We start from the raw sequence: 24,895 nt of genomic DNA, 5'->3' as shown, positions 1-24,895 counted from the left end.
CACTGAACAGGTCATAAGAATGTTAAGAGAAAATCCTGTGTTATGGCATGTTTAATATCGACGGCGGCACACTTTCGAAAATCATGAACAAAAGCAACAGCTTTTTATCAAGATATATTGCCACAGGCCCCAGGGCTGACCACAAGATGCAGACTCATCCCAATCCCCAAAAGAGTTCTTCATTAAAAAGCTATCACCAAAGTTCATGAAGCATTAGTGATGGAAATTGTCTTCAAATTGTCTTCAATTTTTGCTTCATCTAATAAGAAAATGATCCGGCAGTCTGTTTCTCGAGCCTAGACCATATAATATTATAATTTTTTTTAAATATACCATTTTTACAAGAGGTGTGAATGTTTGAATGTTAAAACTAAATTGGGATCCTTAACATTAACAACATTTAAAATCACAGTGCAGTTAACACTAAACATTATTTTCTGTGTTACAGCCTAACTAGACGATAGGATATAAAAGGCCTGGGGAAAGCTGTGTCATCTAAAGTTATACTCTGCGATATCACGTACATGCAGAAAGTAAGAGGCTGCACTTCGCCGCTGTTTTTGTGCCTTGGATACCACGTAGAGCCCTGCACAGGCACGCATTTTAAGCCCTACAATGGCTCCGATTGGGGTGCTCAACTCAATGACGAGAGAGAGAGCAGTTGGCTACTTTTCGTCAGTCTAAACTCAAGGAACATTATTCCTTGAAATACTCCTTGAAATAATCTCTTCGGTCTTACATTTGACAAGGTTGAAGCACTTCTGACACCATGTTATTATCTTAGTCCGATATGACTGTACTGCGCAGCAGAGAACGAGCAAATGGCTCAGCTTCAAACTGTTAGTGATCAATTTAATGATACGGTGAAGAGCGTGAAGTGAGCTTGAAGTGAACCCATGCACATGTGCAGATACTTTGTGTGACTGTGAGAGCAGCATTGCATCTCGCTCATCTCAATATCCTAGCCTATTCATTAATGGGCTCTGCTTTACTGAAGTTAAAAACATTGCGTGAATTGCGAGATACAGCTTTTGATTGTCGATAGAACTAGTGCACGATTCAGACCGGCCACTATGCAGACAACCTGCCTATACTGTGCCCATCTCTCTCCATCCCTTGCTAGCTCGCTAGGAAAGATGTGAATGTTTGTGTTCTCGAAAGCACGGCAACTAATCAGTCTCCTCTGTCCAAAAATACAGAATCTTGGGAGTCTATTCATAGTGGAATTGAATCTTGACACTTAGAAATGGGAGTCGACACTGGGAGAAATCAATTATTTTGAAGTCGACTCACCACCACTAAGTCATTGTTGTTAAGTTGGAAAAAAGGCGACAGCAGCAAAGTCCTGTAAGGCAATACTATAAGAAGTTAAACGAGAAGGAAATGCAAACTTTGCGAGGTGGAATTGAGGTAATGTTAGTACAGGTGCAATGCTTAACCATCTGAAAGGAACAAACACCAATGAGCCTACACAAAGGACATGAATCCAATAACCTTTTGGAGAGACCCATTTCCATGGAAACATGAGACCCTTATGATCATCAAGCAAAGTGATGTTGATGAAGACCCAAACCGTTGCTGGCAGCTGCATTGTGAATTCACATTTATGAATTTTCTTATCGTTTAAACGGAAAAATATAGATATGTAAATTGTTTAAACTAAGAAAATTGTTTCATTTGTGACATGCCTTGTTTTACCAGGTAAGTTGACTCAACGACGTTAGGAAATCAGCCATGCACTGATGCACATATAAAAATACAGACTAGAGTAAGTTTATTTTCCACGAGGGAACTTCTTGTTTGGAGGTTCCAAAAATATATCTGCATAATGACTACAACGTTAATGTATTCAACAACAGTCATCAAACACCAATGAGCCTACACAAAGGACATGAATCCAAGAACCTCTTGGAGAGACCCATTTCCATGGAAACATGAGACCCTTATGATCATCAAGCAAAGTGATGTTGAAAACATACACAGTACAAGTTCCAATAAACAGAATACAAATTCAAAACCAACATACAAAATTCCAATTATGACGCTACAATCATCACCCAGGAAACTACTACTCTGAAAAAGTGTAGCCCATAGCTGCAAAAACCCATAGAAACAAAGCATGTCACCCTTCCACTGATCTAATCAAGCTTCACACCACTACCATGTCACAACAAGCTTAGCCTTAAATACAGCTTTACCAATTGAACTATCAACAGGTTAGCCAATGTTAGTTTAGTATCAAATACACTATAGTTTAAAGTCCTGTATCTCCGAGCAAAGAGATTTCTTTAACACGAGATCTCATGTTCTGAAAATGTCAATGTGTGACATCTGCATTAAGTACTGAACATTTCTTGAGTTTATTTATCAACAGAAAGCAGCCCCATTAAAATCACCATTGCTATGTAATGTTGTGCTCTTATTACTCTTGGACACGGTGATGCGTTGTGAGGTCTGCACAACGCATCACGGGGGAAAACTACAGGACACCTACAGCACCTGATGTCACAGGAAGGCCAAAAAGATCATCAAGGACAACAACCACCCGAGCCACTGCCTGTTCACCCCATTAGCATCCAAAAGGCGAGGTCAGTACAGGTGCATCAAAGCTGGGACCGATTGAAAAAACAGCTTCTATCTCAAGGCCATCAGACTATTAAACTGCCATCACTAACAGAGAGGCTGCTGCCTACATACAGACTCGAAATCATTGGCCACTTTAATAAATGGATCACTAGTCATTTAAAAAAAAATCCCCTTTAATAATGTCTACATACCTTACATTACTCATCTCATATGTTTATACTGTATTTTATACCATCTATTGCATCTTGCCTATGGCGCTCGGCCTTCACTCATCCATATATTTATATGTACATGTTCTTATTACAACCCTTTACATTTCGGTGTATTAGCTAGTTGTGAAATTGCTCGATATTACTTGGTAGATATTACTGCACTGTCGGAACTAGAAGCATAAGCAATTCGCTACACCTGCATTAACATCTACTAACCATGTGTATGTGACCAATAACATTTGATTTGATTTCGACTATTCATAACATTCACCAAATTAACTTACCTCAAATACTGTGAGACTGTACATCATCACATACTCGTTGCGAGTGTTGGAGAGGAAGTACAAGCAGTGGCGCCAAGCTCCCATCTGCTGAGCAAAGTTATTCAGCAACTCTTCTGCAGAAAGGGCAGAAATAAAGGAAGCACATGATAAAACATTTTGAGTCATTTCAAGTCATTGCTTACATAAAAAAGGTAATTATGACAACTTTTCACAAATATAATAACATTTCTATAGTGCTTTTCATAAGAATGTCAAAGAGCTTAAAATGCAAAAAACAAACAAGCAATACATCATCATGAGAAGCTTAGCTAGTTAGACTTGGCCTCTATTGGTTGACCTGAGTGCATGCATGCTCTAATGATGGAGAGAAACAGTTCATGACATGATCAGAGGAAGATGGTCAAGGCGACAGTTGATGAGTCTAGTGCAGGACTACTCTGGGAACCAGTCTGTTGTGTAGCTACTGGACCTCTCCTCCTTCACAATGTGCAGCACCCACTTGGATGATGCCTCAGCAGCTCTGGGCGCCAGAAAGCTCACCAAACACAGTTCAGAGTAGTAGCCCTTCGTCCTCACTACAAGCCTTTTGCCTCAGCACTGAATTATTTTACTTTACAAATATGAGGATATATCTGTAATTAAAAATGCATCCGCACTCTATAGCAAATCCATAGCAAATAAATATAAAAAGTTCTGCAAACTGGCCACTATTTCGCCACCAAATGTTCCATGACAATAGAGTTGAATGAATGCAATTATCATGGAACTTTGAACCAACATAGCAGCACCCATTACAATTTTAAAATCACATATCAAGTGCACCACAGTACATGGCTCTGGTCCATCCTACTATAATGCTAAATTTAAAGGGTGGCCAGACTTGCTCTGATGGTTGCACAACAATACTTTTGAATATTCAAGTTTCTGCACCCATATCAAATTTGGCACGGTACTACCACCAGTGCCACACTCACCAATCTCTCTCTTGCGCTCGTTGGTTGTACAGCTGTGGAAGAACTCTGTCATGAGACTCTCCAGAGCGCGCAGTGAGCTCTCCTCTGATGCCTGCCGGATCAAAGGAGGAAGGGAGCGAGGAGTGATAGAAAGGCGGGGAATAGGAAAATATGAGCGATAGGTAGAGAGCTTTAAGAAAAAATTGTTAGTTTATCAGAGTTAAGAATGTGACCTAAACTCACTCCACAGCTAGCTTACAATTGTGCCAATGGAGCTAGCGAATTGGATCGTTTTCTTAAGCTCAATTGGTTGGTACGTTGTCAAGGGGGTTCGAGTGTTTGCGATCAGAGGATCACTAGTTGGTATGGGGACAGGGACAGTGGAGGAAACTACCCTGTTAGCTGCACACTGACGACAGTTTCATTAAGCCGGGAATGCACTACACGATTTTGGCCACGATTTAGTTTGAGATCAGAGAATAAATCCCGATGTTGTTGCCTACTCGGGGCGTGCGGCTCTCACCGACGCTCATTGAATGTGAGTGGGTCAGAGAGACAATCTAGGGGCTACCGATCCAGTCTTTGAGCAGTACGGATATTTTCAAACATGTTTGATTTTATCGGCACAAAATCTGCAATGCTGTTGTAGTGTGAGATATGCAATGAAAGATTTTGAACAGCGATCAGGAAGAGCCAATGAGAGCTCGCCAATGTGATGATAATGTTGTATCACATCACCCAGAATGTGTAGACTCTCGAGCATGGGTGATGACGACTACTACTAGTATGCGTTTGTAGCCTTTAACCAAAGCATCAAATTGTTACAGCTCTGAAGTTCACAAGCAATGTTATTGAATTCAAAATGTATAGGCTACACACACACTACATGACCAAAAGTATGTGGACACCTGCTCATCAAACATCTCATTCCAAAATCAGGGTCATTAATATGGAGTTGGTCACCCCTTAGCTGCTCCACTCTTCTGGGAAGACTTTCCAGTAGATGATCAAACATTGCTGTAGGGACTTGTTTCCATTCAGCCACACGAGCATTAGTGAGGTTGGGCACGGATGTTGGGTGATTAAGGCCTGGCTCGCAGTCATCCCAAAGGTGTTCGATAGGGTTGAGGTCAGAGCTCTGTGCAGGCCATTCAAGTTCTTCCACACTGATCTCGACAAACCATTTCTGTATGGACCTTGCTTTGTGCACGTGGGCATTGTCATGCTGAAATAGGAAAGGGCCTTCCCCTTTCCTAGTTGGAAGCACAAAATTGTAGAATGTCATTGTATGCTGTAGCATTAAGATTTCCCTTCACTGGAACCAAGGGGCCTAGCTCGAACCATGATAAACAACCTCAGACCATTATCCTTCCTCCATTAAACTTTACAGCTGGCACTATGCATTGGGGCAGGTAGCGTTCTCCTGGCACCCTCCAATCCCAGATTTGTCTGTCGGAATGCCAGATTGTGAAGCGTGATTCAACACTCCAGAGAAGGTGTTTCCATCTCTCCGGAGTCCAATAGCAGCAAGCGTTACACCACTCCAGGCGCAGCTTGGCATTGAACATGGTGATCTTGGGCTGCTCGGCCATGGAAACCCATTTCATGAAGCTGCTTCCAGAGGCAGTTTGAAACTCAGTAGTGAGTGTTGCAACCGAGGACGGACGGTTTTTACTCACTTCAGAACTCGGTGGTCCCATTCTGTGAGCTTGTGTGGCCTACCACTTCGCGGCTGAGCCGTTGGTGCTCCTAGACGTTTCCACTTCACAATAACTGCACTTACAGTTGACCAGGGCAGCTCTATTTAACCTTAATTTAACTAGGCGGGATGAACTGACTTGTTGGAAAGGTGGCATCCTATGACATCCTATGAAAAATCTTGTGTGACATTGTTTAGTCTGCGCACCACTACGTTGGGGGACGGGACGACGACGACAGGAATGACGATCGTTATACTCACTAACTTCCTCATCGCATTGGTAATTTCCACTCAATTGCCATTCATAATCATAGTATAATGGTATGCACTAAACTAGCAGCAAAGGGGGTCTGTGATGACAACTAAAATGTCAATTCACTATTTAAGAGAGAATTGTTCAATTATTAGCATTTGAGTAAGGAAGGACAGTATAGCAAAAAAGGAATATAGTGATTCCTCTGCATATCTGAAGCATCTTGCAGATCAAAAGGCCCGAATTCTTCAAATGGGCCGCAACATGCAAGGATTACTCAATGCAAATATTTGGTCTTGCAAGATGGGCGTCTTGTGTCGCAGACAGACGAATTCGACACACATCCCGGAAACCAGGTAGCCTACTCATGTGTGGAGCACAAACAAGAACCGTTATCTTGTGCGACAGGGTTCTTTAAAATATATCTCCTTCCAGAATTATGGAAATATATACTGGGAAAATATCGTTGAATAGATAAATTAGAAAGCTTTAAAGATATGATACGCCACATTTGACTATACCGGTAACTAACACATGCAAATAATATGATATGGATATGGATATGACTCAATACTAATGGTTTCACATTTTCATAAAAATATTATAAACGTTACTCAGTAAAGGAGACAATTTCTGTTTAGTTATCGCTTTGCTGAAGTCTACAACATCTATTCTACATTGTCCGCTATGTATTGGATTTTTAACAGTATCCATTTCCTGATATGTTAGTGAATTAGCTAGTTAACTGTAATAATGTGGCAAACTAAAACCCATACTCACCATGTTCGGAGTTAATTTTGATGGCTCTCCAGACGTCCAATAAATATTTGTAGCAAGCAGGCTACTTGAGGTGTTGGCTACACCGGCAGAGGCTCATGTTGTGGCAATGGGCCCACTCGCGACTACAAGACACCGCGACATTGCATCATAAAAAATGCAGGAAAAGTCATTTATTAATCTAGATGTCGATACAATGTATGGCTTTTTAAGAGACGACCCTTGCTATTGTTGATAATGTTGCTACACGGGGTTTAGTGGAGGTGAACCAGACATGTAGCTAAGTCTGCCTAGCTGTTGCAGTGGGAATCCCGGTTAAAAATAAAGCACGCATTAAAGATTGTCTATTTGAGGGGTTTACGTCGTAAGTGCTCCGGAAAATCTAATACAAACTGAATTTACAGCATCGTGCTTGTTCCTGTTTTCTGTGTTATTCTCCTGACGCGGCTCTGCCCAGACCCAGTGTTAGCTTTGGCTAAGCTAACTGGTTGCTTTTGAGCTGCTGTACTGAGCCTGAGGCCTTGAAGTCGCAACTTCCTCCCGGTGAATCAGCCCCTCCCCACCGGAAGTAACATTTTAATCTTGAGCCGGATGAGTCCGCCGGCCACAAACAAAATATAGTGTATTACATTAAATATTTTCACAAGACTATCTCTATTTGCAAACGTCCCACTAAGGGTGGCACATTTAGAATAGGAATTCTGTTATCAATTTACAGCACACACACATCAGGATCAACCCCACATGCTTCCCTCCACCCCATCAGAACCTTGGCCCCATGCACTTTTTTCTTTCTTTGAAGATACTCAGCAATTTAAGGTTTGTTAAATGCCCATTACCCCCAGAAATGTCTGAGTGATGCATCAGAGCAGTGACACCGGTGTACCAAAAATGAGATCTGAGACACTAGTCTGAATCTCAGCCACCATCTGGCTCTGACTGCCCTTGTCTGGAGTGGCCCGAGTGGGCTTTATAAACCCACATTAATCTTTTCAGTTAGACGCTGTTTCTGTCTGCAGAGGGCTAAATAAACACACACCAATCTTAAATCAGAATCAGGCACACAAGGAGCCCCTGGGGAATGATGGCCTCACCATAATCATTTATGCCTGATCAGGTGTGTTTCCCCCCAAATCATCCTATGTCCTTTGCCTAGTGCTAAACAAACTCACTCCAGATCTATATATTTTTGTATGTCACATACAACGCCAAAAAAAGGTTGACTTTTGATGATATGGTGAAAACTCAATCTTATTAGTCTTAAAACCATTGAAGCTACAATCTAGCTCTTAACTGAGGGCTTGGTTTGATTGGTAGCGATGCGTGGGTTAAATCACAGTGGAAGCCATAAAAAAACACATTAGTATTTGTATTTATTAGCGATCCCATTAGCTATTGCCAAGGCAGCAGCTACTCTTTCTGAGGTCCAAACAGGAAATTTCAATACACATGAAACAAAATATAAAACAGTCCATCATAACATTAGTACACCAGTACATATGTATAATACCACCATACAACAATATTACAATGTGCATGTGTGTAGAGCGTTTGTGATAGCGCCTGTGTGCATACATATTACAACCTATGTGTTTGCTCCATAACTTGTTACTTCATACGCCTTTATGACCATGATATACAGTGCATTCGGAAAGTATTCAGACCCCTAGACGTTTTACATTTTTTGTTACATTACAGCCTTATTATAAAATGTATAAAATGTATAAAATGTATAAAATGTATTTTTTCTCCTCAATCTACAAACAATACCCTACACACAATACCCTACAAAGCAAAAACAGGTTTAGAATGTTTTGTAAATGTATTAAAAATAAAAATTTAAATATGACATTTACATAAGTATTCAGACCCTTTACTCAGTACTTTGTTGAAGCACCTTTGGCAGAGATTACAGCCTTGAGTCGTCTTGGATATCACGCTACAAGCTTGGCACACCTGTATTTGGGGAGTTTATCCCATTCTTCTCTGCAGATCCTCTCAAGCTCTGTCAGGTTGGATGGGGAGCATCGCTGCACAGCTATTTTCAGGTCTCCCCAGAAATGTTCGATCAGGTTCAAGTCCGGGCTCCGGATGGGCCACTCATGGACATTCAGAGACTTCTCCCAAAGCTACTCCTGCATTGTCTTGGCTGGTTGATGTCCTTTTGGAAGGTGAATCTTCGCCCCAGTCTGAGGTCCTGAGCACTCTGGAGCAGATTTTCATCAAGGATTTCTGTACTTTGCTCCGTTCATCTTTCCCCTTGGTCCAGACTAGTTTCACAGTCGCTGAAAAACATCCCCACAGCATGATTCTGCCATCATCATGTTTCACCGTAGGGATGGTGCCAGGTTTCCTCCAGATGTGACGCTTGGCATTCAGGTCAAAGAGTTAAATCTTGGTTTCATCAGACCAGATAATCTTGTTTCTCATGGTCTGAGAGTCTTTAGATGCCTTTTAGTAAACTCCAAGCAGGCTGTCATGTGCCTTTTAATGAGGAGTGGCTCCTATCTGACCACTCTACCATAAAGGCCTGATTGGTGGAGTGCTGCAGGGGTTGTCCTTCTGGAAGGTTCTCCCATCTCCACAGACGAACTCTGGAGTTCTGTCAGAGTGACCATTGGGTTTTTGGTCACCTCCCTGACCAAGGCCCTTCTCCCCGATGGCTCAGTTCTAGGAAGAGTCTTGGGGGTTCCAAACTTATTCTATTTAAGAATGATGGCGGCCACTGTGTTCTTTGGGACCTTCAATGCTGTAGAAATGTTTTGGTACCCTTCCCGAGATCTGTACCTCAACACAATCCTGTCTCAGAGCACTACGGATAATTATTTTGACCTCATGGCTTGGTTTTTTTCTTTAACATGCACTGTCAACTGTGGGACCTTATAAACTCAGCAAAAAAAGAAATGTCCCTTTCTCAGGACCCTGTCTTTCAAAGATAATTAGTAAAAATCCAAATAACCTCACAGATCTCCATTGTAAAAGGTTTAATCACTGTTTCCCATGCTTGTTCAATGAACCATAATCAATTAATGAACATGCACCTGTGGAACGGTCACTAAGACATTAACAGCTTACAGACGGTAGGCAATTAAGGTCACAGTTACAAAAACTTAGGACACTAAAGAAGCCTTTCTCCTGATCTGAAAAACACCAAAAGAAAGATACCCAGGGTCCCTTCTCATCTGCGTGATTGTGCCTTAGGCATGCTGCAAAGAGGCATGAGGACTGCAGATGTGGCCAGGGCAATAAATTGCAGACCACGTGTAACAACACCTGCACAGGATTGGTACACCCGAACATCACACCTGTGGGCTGGTACAGGAATGGCAACAAAAACTGCCCGAGTTACACCAGGAACGCACAATCCCTCCATCAGTGCTCAGACTGTCTGCAATATGCTGAGAGAGACTGGACTGAGGACTTGAAGGCCTGTTGTAAGGCAGGTCCTCACCAAACATCACCGGCAACAACGTCGCCTATGGGCACAAACCCACTGCCGCTGGACCAGACAGGACTGGCAAAAAGTGTTATTTTGAAAATGTTTACTATGCAAGTCAGTTAAGAACAAATTCTTATTTTCAATGACGACCTAAGAACAGTGGGTTAACTGCCTTGTTCAGGGGCAGAACAACAGGTTTTTACCTTGTCAGCCCAGGGATTCGATCTTGCAACCTTTCGGTTACTAGTCCAATGATCTAACCACTAGGCTACCTGCTGCCCTCTTCACTGACGAGTCATGGTTTTGTCTCACCGGGGGTGATGGTCGGATTCGGGTTTAACGTCGAAGGAATGAGCGTTACACCGAGGCCTATACTCTGGAGCGGGATCGATTTGGTGGTGGAGGGTCCGTCATGGTCTGGGGCGGTGTGTCACAGCATCGTCGGATTGAGCTTGTTGTCAGTGCAGGAAAACTTCACGCTGTGTGTTACAGGGAAGACATCCTCCTCCCTCATGTGGTACCCTTCCTGCAGGCTCATCCTGACATGACCCTCCAGCATGACAATGCCACCAGCCATACTGCTCATTTTGTGTGTGATTTCCTGCAAGACAGGAATGTCAGTGTTCTGCCATGGCCAGCGAAGAGCCCGGATCTCAATCCCATTGAGCACGTTTGGGCTCTGTTGGAACGGAGAGTGAGGGCTTGGGCCATTCCCCCCCAGAAATGTCCGGGAACTTGCAGGTGCCTTAGTGGAAGAGTGGGGTAACATCTCACAGCAAATCTGGTACAGTCCTTGAGGAGATGCATTGCAGTACTTAATGCAGCTGGTGGCCACACCAGATACTGACTGTTACTTTTGATTTTGACCCTCCTTTTGTTCAGGGACACATTATTCCATTTATGTTAGTCACATGTCTTTGGAACTTGTTCAGTTTGTCTCAGTTGTTGAATATTGTTATGTTCATACAAATGTTTACACATACACATGTTAAATTTGCTAAAAATAAATGCAGTTGACCGTGAGAGGATGTTTCTTTGACGGGTGTGTACCTTTCCAAATCATGTCCAATCAATTGAATTTACCACAGGTCGACTCCAATCAAGATGTAGAAACATCTCAGGGATGATCAATGGACACAAGATGCACCTTTGCTCAATTTCATGTTTCCTAGCAAAGGGACTGAATACTTATGTTTATAAGGTATCTGGTTTTTATTTTGAATAAATTTGCTAAAATTTCTAAAACCTGTTTTTGCTTTGTCTTTATGGGGTATTGTGTGTAGATTGAAGAGGACATGTTTTTATTTAATCCATTTTAGAATAAGGCTGTAACGTAACAAAATGTGGAAGAGGTATGGTTTTTAAAGATGTCTGGATTGTACCATGTGCTTGGTAGTTTATCTGTTGACAGGTTCATATACTCAGACGGCATCTCACTCCCTGGTCTTTTCTCAATTCCTATCACGAAGAGTTTTGAAATCAACCACACCCCCTTTGAAACAGCTGTTGTTTTCAAAAGGCAAGGAGAGGACGGAGGCAAGGAATTGAGGAAATCCAATTGAGAAAAGGTCCCTAACTACCAATTCAACACTGTGAGGAGTGGGTCTCAGTCAGCAACTTGTGTCAACCCATGTAGATGAAAATGTTTTGTCCCTCCTCCTCAGACAACCAATTGTTTCTTCCATCATACAAACGCTCATGCTTATGTCTCATGTCTTCCTGGTCCAGACAGTTACTTGGTTCTCTCACTTTCAGTTCAAACTGGTGATTTCAACTCTTTAGGTACAGGTAGCACAGCACTCCCTGCTGGCAGTCTTTGGGCCTGCATGGTATAGGCCCAAGCTCTGTCGACACCATCTCCTTCAATCCTGCATGGAGTCCACTCAGTGAAGGGAAACCTACCGGCTACGACCAGGGCGTCATCTGGAAGCTCAGCCTCCATCTTCTCCTGCAATAAAGAGAGCTAGGCAAACACATACACACATATTCATCCAGCTGTCTGTTTTTCAAATCAGTTGGCTAGCAGCTGTCTATTCATTTATAGCTAGCTAACAGGTGTTTTTGTTCCGGCAGCCAGATGATATAGGAATTGACCCCTCAACCTCGTCACCAGTGGCGCCATGCTCCAATTTACTGAGCAAATGGTTTGACCGCTATGGCTGAGTATCTGTATCGTCTGCACACATTAATTAATAATGTGTGTCAATGCAAAAAGACTTACCACACTGGGGGCCAAAAACACAGTAACATTCTTACACTCAGTAAGGTCCACCTGGAATGAGAAATGCAAATATCATCATCCAAAAATCAACCTATCTATTAGCCACATTTTATTTATTTTTATCACCATTTTATTTTTTACAGTGTAAACATGTCCTCTTTGAATGTAACTGAACAAAGCAACACAAACAGTGACCAAAAACAAATAAGAGTAACCAAGAAACTACAGTAAGTAGGGTCCTGTGTTTTTCCTGACCTAATCTGGAAAAACTCTGGGCCCTAACAATAAAGCTTGGTAAAACAACTAGTAGTAACTCTTTGTGGAACTAGTAATAGTGAAAAAGGTATAAAATATGTGGATGAGTTTTACCAACAACCAAACATGTGAACTCAAAACTTAATCAACCCCTAGCCCCTGCCCCCTGGACATGTATGTAGTTTTTAAATAATTGGATTGGTGTAAGCAATATGCTGAAAATTCCAACAAGCCTATCAGAGTGCAAGATTAAGCTATTGGCCATATAGTTTACCTATCTAATCCTCTTAGATCTGAATTGAAGAAGCTAGCAGTTGGTTTGGGGTTGGGAAAAAGACACATAACATCTGCCTGTTTCACACCTTCCAGAGGTCTTCCTGCCGATACGACACCTTCCCATAATGGCCTGCTCTCCATGCGTGGAAGTTAGCTAGACAAACTAACCAGGGGTTGAGTTCGTATCCTACTGTGGGACCAAAGCCGTGTTTGTGTGCTTCCAGCACCTGAAAAGATAAAAACATGAACTTGGTTCTCAACAAAGGTACCGTTTCTCTCTCTTTCACACATGCACACACACACACCTTGTGGACACCAAAGCCCTGTTGCAGCTTACAGATTCAGCATACACAGATACCCATTCCATATCTGCAGGGGCACACCCAAACTTAAAATTAGAGCTGGGCGATATGTTAAATTAATTAGATAAATTTGAATGTACAGTTGAAGTCGGAAGTTTACATACACCTCAGCCAAATACATTTAAACTCAGTTTTTCACAATTCCTGACATTTAATCCAAGTAAAAATTCAGTTAGGACCACCACTTTATTTTAAGAATGTGAAATGTCAGAATAATAGTAGAGAGAATGATTTATTTCAGCTTTTATTTATTTCATCACATTCCCAGTGGGTCAGAAGTTGACATACACTCAATTAGTATTTGGTAGCATTGCCTTTAAATTGTAAATACCCAAATTACTGGGAGTTTATATGTGGAGTGTGCGACTCGCTTTATTTTGATAGTTTATAGTCAGCACCTTCACACAAACATATTTTTCTGGGTGTGTGCCAGCTCATGTTTTTTATTAAACTATTTTAATGAAATAATTAAATTATTAGCGGGTCTTACGGTTGTGGAAGGCTTATATTTAGCGTACTTATAATTTTACTGTTTGAAATTAAGTGTATTTTACCTTTTTATTTGATTTATTTAACCTTTATTTAACCAGGTAGTGTTACGTGTCTCGTCGGAAGGCATGGACCAAAGCGCAGCTTGGGAAGTGTTCATGATATTTAATGATCAAAACACCCGAACAAAATAACAAAGTGAAAAACAAACAGTTCTGTAAGGCAAATAAACTTTACAGAAAATAACTACCCACAAAACACAGGTGGGAGAGGGCTGCCTAAGTATGATTCCCAATCAGAGACAGCTGTCTCTGATTGAGAACCACACTCGGCCAAAAACAAAGAAATAGAAAACATAGAAATAAAGAAACTAGAATGCCCACCCTAGTCACACCCTGGCCTAACCAAAATAGAGATTAAAAGCCTCTCTATGGCCCGGGAGTGACAGGTAGGCAAGTTGAGAACAAGTTCTCATTTACAATTGCGACCTGGCCAAGGTAAAGCAAAGCAGTTTGACACATATAACAACACAGAGTTACACATGGAGTAAAACAAACATACAGTCAATAATACAGTAGAAAAATAAGTATATATACAATGTGAGCCAATGAGGTGAGATAAGGGAGGTAAAGGCAATAAATAGGCCATGGTGGCGAAGTAAATACAATATAGCAATTAAAACACTGGAATGGTAGATTTGACAGTAGATGAGGGTGCAAAGGAGCAAAATAAATAAATAAATACAGTAGGGGAAGAGGTAGTTGTTTGGGCTATATATAGATGGTCTATTTACAGTTGCAGTGATCTGTGAGCTGCTCTGACAGCTGGTGCTTAAAGCAATTGAGGGAGATAAGTGTTTCCAGTTTCAGAGATTTTTGTAGTTCGTTCCCGTCATTGGCAGCAGAGAACTGGAAGGAGAGGCGACCAAAGGAGGAATTGGCTTTGGGGGTGACAAGTGAGATATACCTGCTGGAACGCATGCTACGGGTGGGTGCATCTATGGTGACCAGTGATCAGAGATAAGGCAGGTCTTTACCTAGCAGGGTCTTACCTAGCAGGACCTGGAGCCAGTGGGTTTGGCGACGAGTATGAAGCGAGGGCCAGCCAACGAGAACGTACAGGTCGCTGTGGTGGGTAGTATATGGGGCTTTGGTGACAAAACGGATGGCACTGTGATAGACTGCATCCAATTTGTTGAGTAGGGTGTTGGAGGCTATTTTGTAAATTACATCGCCAAAGTCGAGGATCCGTAAGATGGTCAGTTTTACGAGGGTATGTTAGGCAGCATGAGTGAAGGATGCTTTGTTGTGAAATAGGAAGCCAATTCTAGATTTAACTTTGGATTGGAGATGTTTTATGTGAGTCTGGAAGGAGATTTTAGTCTAACCAGACACCTAGGTATTTGTAGTTGTCCCCATATTCTAAGTCAGAACCGTCCAGAGTAGTGATACTGGACGGGCAGTCAGGTGCAGGCAGCGATCGGTTGAAGAGCATACATTTAGTTTTACTTGTATTTAAGAGCAGTTGGAGGCCACGGAAGGAGAGTTGTATGGCATTGACGCTCATCTGGAGGGTTGTTAACAGTGTCCAAAGAAGGGCCTGAAGTATACAGAATGGTGTCATCTGCGTAGAGGTGGATCAGAGACTCACCAGCAGCAAAAGCGACATCATTGATATGTACAGAGAAGAGAGTCAGCCCAAGAATTGAACCCTGTGGCACCCCCATAGAGACTGCCAGAGGCCCGGACAACAGGCCCTCAGATTTGACACACTGAACTCTGTCGGAGAAGTAGTTGGTGAACCAGGCGAGGCAATCATTTGAGAAACCAAGGCTGTTGAGTCTGCCGATGAGGATGTGGTGATTGACAGAGTCGAAAGCCTTGGCCAGGTCAATGAATACAGCTGTACAGTGTTATTTCTTAGCGATGGCGGTTAAGATATTGTTTAGAACCTTGAGCGTGGTTGAGGTGCACCCATGACCAGCTCTGAAACCAGATTGCATAGTGGAGAAGGTACAGTGGGATTCGAAATGGTCGGTGATCTGTTTGTTAACTTGGCTTTTAAAGACCTTAGAAAGGCAGGGTAGGATAGATATAGGTCTTTATCAGTTTGGGTCAAGAGTGTCCCCCATTTGAAGAGGGGGATGACCGCAGCTGCTTTCCAATCTTTGGGAATCTCAGACGACACGAAAGAGAGGTTGAACAGGCTAGTAATAGGGGTTGCAACAATTTCGGCAGATATTTTTTAGAAAGAAAGGGTCCAGATTGTCTAGCCCGGCTGATTTGTGGGGGTCCAGATTTTGCAGCTCTTTCAGAACATCAGTTGACTGGATTTGGGAGAAGGAGAAATGGGGAAGGCTTGGGCGAGTTGCTGTGGGAGGTGCAGTGCTGTTGACCGGGTAGGGGTGGCCAAGTGGAAAGCATGGCCAGCCGTAGAAAATGCTTATTGAAATTCTCAATTATAGTGGATTTATCGTGGTGACAGAGTTTCCTATCCTCAGTGCAGTGGGCAGCTGGGAGGAGGTGCTCTTCTTCTCCATGGACTTTACAATATCCCAGAACTTTTTTGAGTTTGTGTTGCAGGAAGCAAATTTCTGGTTGAAAAAGCCAGCCTTGGCTTTTCTAACTGCTTGTGTATATTGGTTTCTAACTTCCCTTTAATTATACAACAAATCTTATTTAGAGTTGATATATTGTGAATTGGCCATAAGTTTGAAAAAAAATATATACAGTGCCTTGCGAAAGTATTCGGCCCCCTTGAACTTTGCGACCTTTTGCCACATTTCAGGCTTCAAACATAAAGATATAAAACTGTTTTTTTGGGGAGAATCAACAACAAGTGGGACACAAGCATGAAGTGGAACGACATTTATTGGATATTTCAAACTTTTTTAACAAATCAAAAACTGAACAATTGGGCGTGCAAAATTATTCAGCCCCCTTAAGTTAATACTTTGTAGCGCCACCTTTTGCTGCGATTACAGCTGTAAGTCGCTTGGGGTATGTCTCTATCAGTTTTGCACATCGAGAGACTGACATTTTTTCCCATTCCTCCTTGCAAAACAGCTCGAGCTCAGTGAGGTTGGATGGAGAGCATTTGTGAACAGCAGTTTTCAGTTCTTTCCACAGATTCTCGATTGGATTCAGGTCTGGACTTTGACTTGGCCATTCTAACACCTGGATATGTTTATTTTTGAACCATTCCATTGTAGATTTTGCTTTATGTTTTGGATCATTGTCTTGTTGGAAAACAAATCTCCGTCCCAGTCTCAGGTCTTTTGCAGACTCCATCAGGTTTTCTTCCAGAATGGTCCTGTATTTGGCTCCATCCATCTTCCCATCAATTTTAACCATCTTCCCTGTCCCTGCTGAAGAAAAGCAGGCCCAAACCATGATGCTGCCACCACCATGTTTGACAGTGGGGATGGTGTGTTCAGCTGTGTTGCTTTTACGCCAAACATAACGTTTTGCATTGTTGCCAAAAAGTTCAATTTTGGTTTCATCTGACCAGAGCACCTTCTTCCACTTGTTTGGTGTGTCTCCCAGGTGGCTTGTGGCAAACTTTAAACAACACTTTTTATGGATATCTTTAAGAAATGGCTTTCTTCTTGCCACTCTTCCATAAAGGCCAGATTTGTGCAATATACGACTGATTGTTGTCCTATGGACAGAGTCTCCCACCTCAGCTGTAGATCTCTGCAGTTCATCCAGAGTGATCATGGGCCTCTTGGCTGCATCTCTGATCAGTCTTCTCCTTGTATGAGCTGAAAGTTTAGAGGGACGGCCAGGTCTTGGTAGATTTGCAGTGGTCTGATACTCCTTCAATTTCAATATTATCGCTTGCACAGTGCTCCTTGGGATGTTTAAAGCTTGGGAAATTTTTTGTATCCAAATCCGGCTTTAAACTTCTTCACAACAGTATCTCGGACCTGCCTGGTGTGTTCCTTGTTCTTCATGATGCTCTCTGCGCTTTTAACGGACCTCTGAGACTATCACAGTGCAGGTGCATTTATACGGAGACTAGATTACACACAGGTGGATTGTATTTATCCTCATTAGTCATTTAGGTCAACATTGGATCATTCAGAGATCCTCACTGAACTTCTGGAGAGAGTTTGCTGCACTGAAAGTAAAGGGGCTGAATAATTTTGCACGCCCAATTTTTCAGTTTTTGATTTGTTAAAAAAAGTTTGAAATATCCAATAAATGTCGTTCCACTTCATGATTGTGTCCCACTTGTTGTTGATTCTTCACAAAAAAAATACAGTTTTATATCTTTATGTTTGAAGCCTGAAATGTGGCAAAAGGTCGCAAAGTTCAAGGGGGCCGAATACTTTCGCAAGGCACTGTATATGATTTTTAAGCCACATCGCTCAGCCCTACTTACAATCCTGCCATCACCGGAGCCCAAGTCCACAAGGTTACCATGTCGACCACTCAGCAGTGCCATCACATTCCGCACTTGTTTCTTGCTGGCGGGGAGATAGGGCACCTGCAGAAAATATCGCAACCCACATCGGTTATCAGAACTAGGAGACAGAAATGTCTTTAATACTTTACTTAAAAGCCTACAGATGCAATGTACTACGATGAGGTTATAATGAATTGTAAGAGTTGTCATGAGCATGTATAACGCCCTTATGTCTTATAAAGGCGTCAGCATGCTTCAGTTCGGCTGGCGCCTAGCTGACCTCAGCTAGTCGAACCGAACGAAGGTGCTCGCATACTCCCTTAAAATACCTTCACTTGAAAAACAAGAAAAAAGCAGCAATGGTACTGTGTGGCTCAGTTGGTAGAGCATGGCGTTTCCAACACCAGAGTTGTGGGTTTGATTCCCACGGGAGACAAGCACGAAAATGTATGCCCTCATTACTGTGAATTCCTCTGGATAAGAGTGTCTGCTAAATTACTCCAGTCCTTGGGGCCTAATTGTTCTCACATCTTTTCCCCAGCGAACACACCTGACTCCAATAATCAACTAATGATGATCTACAGTTTAGAATGCAATCAGTTTGACACCACTCCGGCCCCCCAAGGACTGGAGTTGCTCATCCCCGTCTTATAATCATCTCATAATGATTCTGATTTAATAAAAAAAAATAGCAATTGTGAAGAGTACATCCATTTTGTGACTTTTACATTTAATGATAAACCCACAGATTCTCAAAGAATGACTTAAAGCCTCATGAGCTCAGTTCAACTGTCGTGCGTACCCCAGCAGAATCCAAAATATAAGCTTATTTTACTTCATTGTTTGTAAACAATGTTATTGTAAACAAACACTGTATAGCGTCATGGTTAAAACTATAATTTTGTTATCATGGATGGTTAGTCCTTGCATCCATAGCTCTGCCTATGAATTTGAGAGTGGTTACTAATTTCTCCAGCCCCATCCCACAGCTGTTAACCAAAACAGTGGCGGGTAGCCCTCTTTGTTATTGAACAGAGCTTGCCCATTTAAAAATGTGATATAAAGACAGGAATAGCATATTATAAGCCCTATTATAAGACATTATAAAGGCTCATATTATAAAGCATTATACCTGGATGCTTTAAAGTGAAGCGTAAACTATAGAGCTGACACAATTCCCCAATCCTCATGACAGAAAGACAAGTCGGATCTACATAATATACACTGAACAAACGTATAAAACGCAACATGTAATGTGTTGGTCCCATGTTTCATGAGCTGAAATAAAAGATAGCAGAAATGTTCCATATGCACAAAAAGCTAATTTCTCTCAAATTGTGCACAAATTTGTTTACATCCCTGCTAGTGAGCAGCTCTCCTTTGAGAAGATAATCCATCCACTTGACAGGTGTGGCATATCAAGAAGCTGATTAAAACAGCATGATCCTTACAGAGGCACACCTTGTGCTGGGGACAATAAAAGGCCACGAAAATGTGCAGTTTTGTCACACAACACAATGCCACAGATGTCTCAAGTTGAGAGAGCTTGCAATTAGCATGCTGACTGCAGGAATATCCACCAGAGCTGTTGCCAGATAACATTAAAATTAATTTATCTATCATAAGCCACCCATAGCATCATTTTAGAGAATTTGGCAGTATGTCCAACCAGCCTCAACCGCTGACCACGTGTGCCATTGTGTGTGCGAGCGGTTTGCTGATCAATGTTGTGAACAGTGCCACATGGTGGCTGTGGGGTTATGGTATGGGCAGGCATAAGCTACAGACAACGAACACAATTGCTTTTATCAAATTACAATTTGAATACACAGAGATACCGTGATGAGATCCTGAGGCCCATTGTCGTGCCATTCATCTGCTGCCATCACATGTAGACATGATAATGCGCGGTCTCATGTCGCAAGGATCTGTACACAATTCCTGGAAGCTAAAATGTCCCAGTTCTTCCATGACCTTCATACTCACGAGACATGTCACCCATTGAGCAGTCCACCTGGTCGTGCTGTTGCTCAAGTTTCAACTGTTCTGCCTGCGGCTATGGAACACTGACCTGTTCACCGGACGTGCTACCTTGTCCCAGACCTGCTGTCTTTAACTCTCTAGAGACAGCAGGAGCGGAGAGATACTCTGAATGATCTGCTATGTAAAGCCAACTGACATTTACTCCTGAGGTGCTGACCTGTTGCACCCTCTACAACCACTGTGATTATGATTATTGCATCTATGAACATTTGAACATCTTGGCCATGTTCTGTTATAATCTCCACCCAGCACAACCAGAAGAGACCTGGCCACCCATCATAGCCTGGTTTCTCTCTAGGTTTCTTCCTAGTTTCCAGCCTTTCTAGGGAGTTTTCCCTAGCCACCGTGCTTCTACACCTGCATTGCTTGCTGTTTTGGGGTTTTAGGCTGGGTTTCTGTACATCACTTTGTGACATCAGCTGATGTAAGAAGGGCTTTATAAATACATTTGATTGATTGGGCAAGTTTGGGATGCTCTGGATATCCAGCAACTTCGCACAGCTATTGAAGATTAGTGGGACAACATTCCACAATCAACCGCCTGATCAACTCTACGCAAAAGAGATGAAGTATGAGGCAAATGGTGGTCATACCAGATACGGACTGGTTTTCTGATCCACGCCCCTGCATTTCTTTTTAAGGTATCTGTCACCAGTCATGTTAAATCCATAGATTAGGGCCTAATGAATTTATTTAACGTGACCGATTTCCTTATATGAATAGTAACTCGGTAAAATCTTTGAAATTGTTATATGTTACATTTATATTTTTGTTCAGTATATTTATATCTGATGATTCTGTAATTGAATTGCACCCCAGTGAAAACGACCCAGGTCTTACCTGTAACCTCAGAGGGACTTTTCGAAATCCCGGCATGAGAACCCCTGCCCACATGGCATAGACAGCTAGCCCTGTGCCAGCAGTTATCTGGACAATTCCCCAAGCACCTAGATGTTTCTCCTTGAACTCTGCAAGAAACTCTTCCGGACTGTCCTCTTCCATACTTGAAATACAAAAAATATATATTTTAGCAATAAAGAAATGTGTTATATTTAAGCAATAAGAACCGGGGGGTGTGGTATATGAACAAAATACAACGGCTAAGGGCTGTTCATAAGCACGAAGCAGCGCGTTGTGCCTGGACACAGCCCTTAGCCGTAGTATATTGGCCATATACCACAAACCCCCGAGGTAACTTAATGCTATTATAAACTGGTTACTGGTTTTGAACAGAAAAACACATTGGTTTGTCATACCCGTGGTATAGAGTCTGATATGCCACGGCTTTCAGCATCCCGGAGCCAAACTACCCAGTTTATAATATGCAGTTAGTATAGCCTAGTAGTGTCTAGTCCTGTTGCAGCACATAATCTAATGAGTCTTTTATCAGGGCTATCAATAAACCTGGAATATTGAAAGATGCTAGCTAACAACACATTTTTGTTCTGGAAAAACATATAATTGAATGGTGTTATATCTTTGTATGACTTTTACAGGCATTTTTTTATAGGCTAGTTTATTACAAATTACATTCATAAACTTTCAACATACAGTGCATTCGGAAAGTATTCAGACCCTTGACTTTTTCCACATTTTGTTACGTTACCGCCTTATTCTGAAATGGATTAAAAAATATATATTCCCTCATCAATCTACACACAATACCCCATAATGACAAAGCAAAAACAGGTTTAGAAATTTTAGCTAACTTATATATAAAAAAGAAGAAATATGACATTTACATTAGTATTCAGACTCTTTACTCAATACTTTGTTCAAGCACCTTTGGCAGTGATTACAGCCTTGACGCTACAATCTTGGCACACCTGTATTTGGGAAGTTTCTCCCATTCTTCTCAACCTCTGTCAGGTTGGTTGGGGAGCGTTGCTTCACAGCTATTTTCAGGTCTCCAGAAATATTTGATCGGGTTCAAGTCCGGACCCTGGCTGGGCCACTCTTGGACATTCAGAGTGATGTCCCGAAGCCACTCCTGCGGTGTCTTGGTGTAACGGCTTTCTTCTATCTCCTCCTCTGACGAAGAGGTGGAACAAGGATCGGACCAAAATGCAGCGTGGCTATTGCGATCCATGTTTATTTAACAACGTAAACACGAATCAATACAAAAACAATAAACGTAATGTGAAAACCGAAACAGCCTAAACTGGTGCAAACTGACACAGAGGACACAAAGGACAATCACCCACGACAAACTCAAAGAATTTGGCTGCCTAAATATGGTTCCCAATCAGAGACAACGATAAACACCTGCCTCTGATTGAGAACCACTCCAGACAGCCATAGACTTTGCTAGATCACCCCACTAGCTACAATCCCAATACATACACACCAAAACCCCAAGACAAAACACACCACAATACAAAAACCCCATGCCACACCCTGGCCTGACCCAATACATGAAGATAAACACAAAATACTTCGACCAGGGTGTGACACTTGGCTGTGTGCTTAGGGTCATTGTCCTGTTGGAAGGTGAACCTGAGCACTCTGGAGCAGGTTTTCATCAAGAATCTCTCTGTACTTTGCTCCGTTCATCTTTCCCATTGATCCTGACTAGTCTCCCAGTCCCTTACTGAAACACATCCCCACAGCATGATGCTGCCACCATCATGCTTCACCGTAGGGATGGAATTGGCCAGGTGATGAGCGGTGCCTGGTTTCCTCCAGACGTGACACTTGGCATTCAGGCCAAAGAGTTAATTCTTGGTTTCATTAGAAAAGAGAATCTTGTTTCAAATGGTCAGCGTCCTTTAGATGCGGGTTGTCATGTGTCGTTTACCAAGGAGTGGCTCCCATCTGGCCACTCTACCATAAAAGCCTGATTGGTGGAGTGCTGCAGGGGTTGTCCTTCTGGAAGGTTCTCCTGTCTCCATAGAAAAACTCCGGAGCTCTGTCAGAGTGACCAAGCTTTGGTCACCTCCCCGACCAAGGCCCTTCTCCCGATTGCTCAGTTCGGCCGGGCGGCCAGCTCTAAGAAGAGTCTTGGTGGTTTCAAACTTCTTTCAATTAAGAATTATGGAGGCCACTGTGTTTTTTGGGACCTTCAATGCTGCAGAAATGTTTTGGTACCCTTCCTCAGATCTGTGTCTTGAAACAATCCTGTCTCAGAGCTCTACGGCAATTCTGTTGACCTCATGGTTTTTGCTCTGAGATGCACCGTCAACTGTCTGAACTTATATAGACAGGTGTGTGCCTTTCCAAATCATGAGGGCTGAGGGGCTTACGTTGCAAACTTCCCATGCTTGGCTAATCATTTGGACCGAAGACAAATATGGCTGCGAGGATTCCCCCCAAGTGCATAATTCGATGATGGTAAGTGGACAAGGGTGTGTCTATTATGAGTTTGAAATGCAGCCATAATGCTCAGAGTAAATCATTGAATTTAGGGGGGAAATACCCTACCTATATGCAATAAGAAAACTCGCGATAACTTGCGTTATCGGAAGCCCCCATCTCCATACAGTTTTCGGTTTCCAAAACTAGAATCTGAAACGCTTCGAACACACCGACAGCATTATTGCAGTTTTGTACACCAGAATTACATTAATGTCCAATGAAACACTGCGTTTGCCTTGCAGCATTGTTGCAGAGCGTTCGGTGTAGTGCATATGTTGGATTTACCAAACGTATTGACGCATACGTTTGGTAAATCCACTGTATGCGTGGACGGCTTGACAGAAATGGTAGCAGAAGGTGAATGTTGAACTTTTGTTGCATACATATCTAGATGATGCTGCGTCCTATTTTGCGAAACACACTGTCGGTGTGTTCGACGCGTTACTATATCATAACAAAAATGTTTGTTATGATATAGTCAATTGTGACTTTGTGGTTATGGAATCTAGTTGAAACCGTTTATCATCTGCATACGGGCAGATCAAAATCAAGCCTTCGCCCAATCTTTTTCCAAATAATCAATAACAAAAACCTTAAACCAGGAACTACTGCTGCTCATGATCACATTCTGGTCACCGCTAGAAGGGATCCAATTTTTGTCAAATTAACGTCAGATTTGACTTCTCGTAGCAGATAAGGAGAATTGTGTTCAGGTTAATTAAAGGTTTAGCTAAAATGCGCGTTAATTTGACTAAATCGGGATCCCTTCTAACCATGACCCATAATATTCTCGCGGTTTCATCTCCACGAGATGACCGACTGGGCTGATCCATTGTTTTGATGAGATGATGCATTTCTGAGCTAACCTTTTGTTACTTGTTATAACGAACAAGCAATGTGACAAATCGCTTGAGGATTTACGAGGACATAAGTTATGTATTAATTTCTCCTAATACGTGATAACATGTAGTTAAGAGAAAATAAAATAACCGAGAAGCAATTACAGACCTGGCAAGCTGCAACCTTGGACGGATCTTACCCTTGACGGACCGGACGAATGAGTCCGTATGCTAATGCGTTGTACCAGTACATAATCTATTGTTGATCTGCGTTCCACTGTACTCAAGGTGGTTTGTGTATTTTGTTTAAATATTAACTAAACATATACAGTTAGCCTCGATGTTAAGCCTCTTAAAAATGAGTTATTTGGATCTCTTAGTCTGACACACTCAACTTTTAGGCTTAGATTAAAGGGTTAGGCCACCCAAATAAAAATACATTT

The 24,895-nt window shown here is 42.1% G+C and overlaps 2 protein-coding genes across 3 annotated transcripts in view; both read right to left on the bottom strand.

Annotated features, from left to right (window-relative positions):
• xpo6 (exportin 6) overlaps positions 1-7,328 on the bottom strand; it is a 62,120-nt gene extending 54,792 nt beyond the window's left edge. The window contains exons 1-3 of the mRNA XM_021624327.2: positions 6,768-7,328; positions 4,057-4,147; positions 3,083-3,195 (exon numbers count right to left, since the gene is read on the bottom strand). Of these exons, the coding sequence (XP_021480002.1) occupies positions 3,083-3,195; positions 4,057-4,147; positions 6,768-6,770 (207 nt within the window). The 5' untranslated portion in view covers positions 6,771-7,328. The remainder of the gene's footprint in view (positions 1-3,082; positions 3,196-4,056; positions 4,148-6,767) is intronic.
• Positions 7,329-11,487: 4,159 nt separating this feature from the next.
• antkmt (adenine nucleotide translocase lysine methyltransferase) lies at positions 11,488-24,723 on the bottom strand. Of its 2 annotated transcripts, XM_021624325.2 has the most exons (6): positions 24,622-24,723; positions 21,100-21,262; positions 18,193-18,297; positions 13,042-13,182; positions 12,425-12,475; positions 11,488-12,166 (listed from the first exon to the last, which is right to left on the bottom strand). In XM_021624325.2, exons 2-6 carry the CDS (start codon positions 21,259-21,261, stop codon positions 11,960-11,962), a joined length of 666 nt encoding a protein of 221 aa, XP_021480000.2. In that variant the 5' UTR covers position 21,262; positions 24,622-24,723; the 3' UTR covers positions 11,488-11,959. The 2 variants fall into 2 exon arrangements, with proteins under 2 accessions (XP_021480000.2, XP_036793804.1); XM_036937909.1 differs by lacking the exon at positions 18,193-18,297.
• Between the last annotated feature and the right edge of the window lie 172 nt (positions 24,724-24,895).

The sequence above is a fragment of the Oncorhynchus mykiss genome, chromosome 12 (genome assembly GCF_013265735.2).
Source record: "Oncorhynchus mykiss isolate Arlee chromosome 12, USDA_OmykA_1.1, whole genome shotgun sequence".
NCBI lineage: Eukaryota > Metazoa > Chordata > Actinopteri > Salmoniformes > Salmonidae > Oncorhynchus > Oncorhynchus mykiss.
The sequence above is the reverse complement of the archived record's forward strand: the minus strand, read 5'-3'. Positions and strand labels throughout refer to the sequence as shown.

Coding starts and splice junctions, on each gene's coding strand:
- antkmt (XM_021624325.2), bottom strand. CDS start 21,261: ATGGAAGAGGACAGTCCGGAAGAGTTTCTTGCAGAGTTCAAGGAGAAA. Junction 18,298..21,099: donor AAGTCCCTCTGAGGTTACAG/GTAAGACCTGGG, acceptor TATTTTCTGCAG/GTGCCCTATCTCCCCGCCAG. Junction 13,183..18,192: donor GCTCCGGTGATGGCAGGATT/GTAAGTAGGGCT, acceptor TTATCTTTTCAG/GTGCTGGAAGCACACAAACA.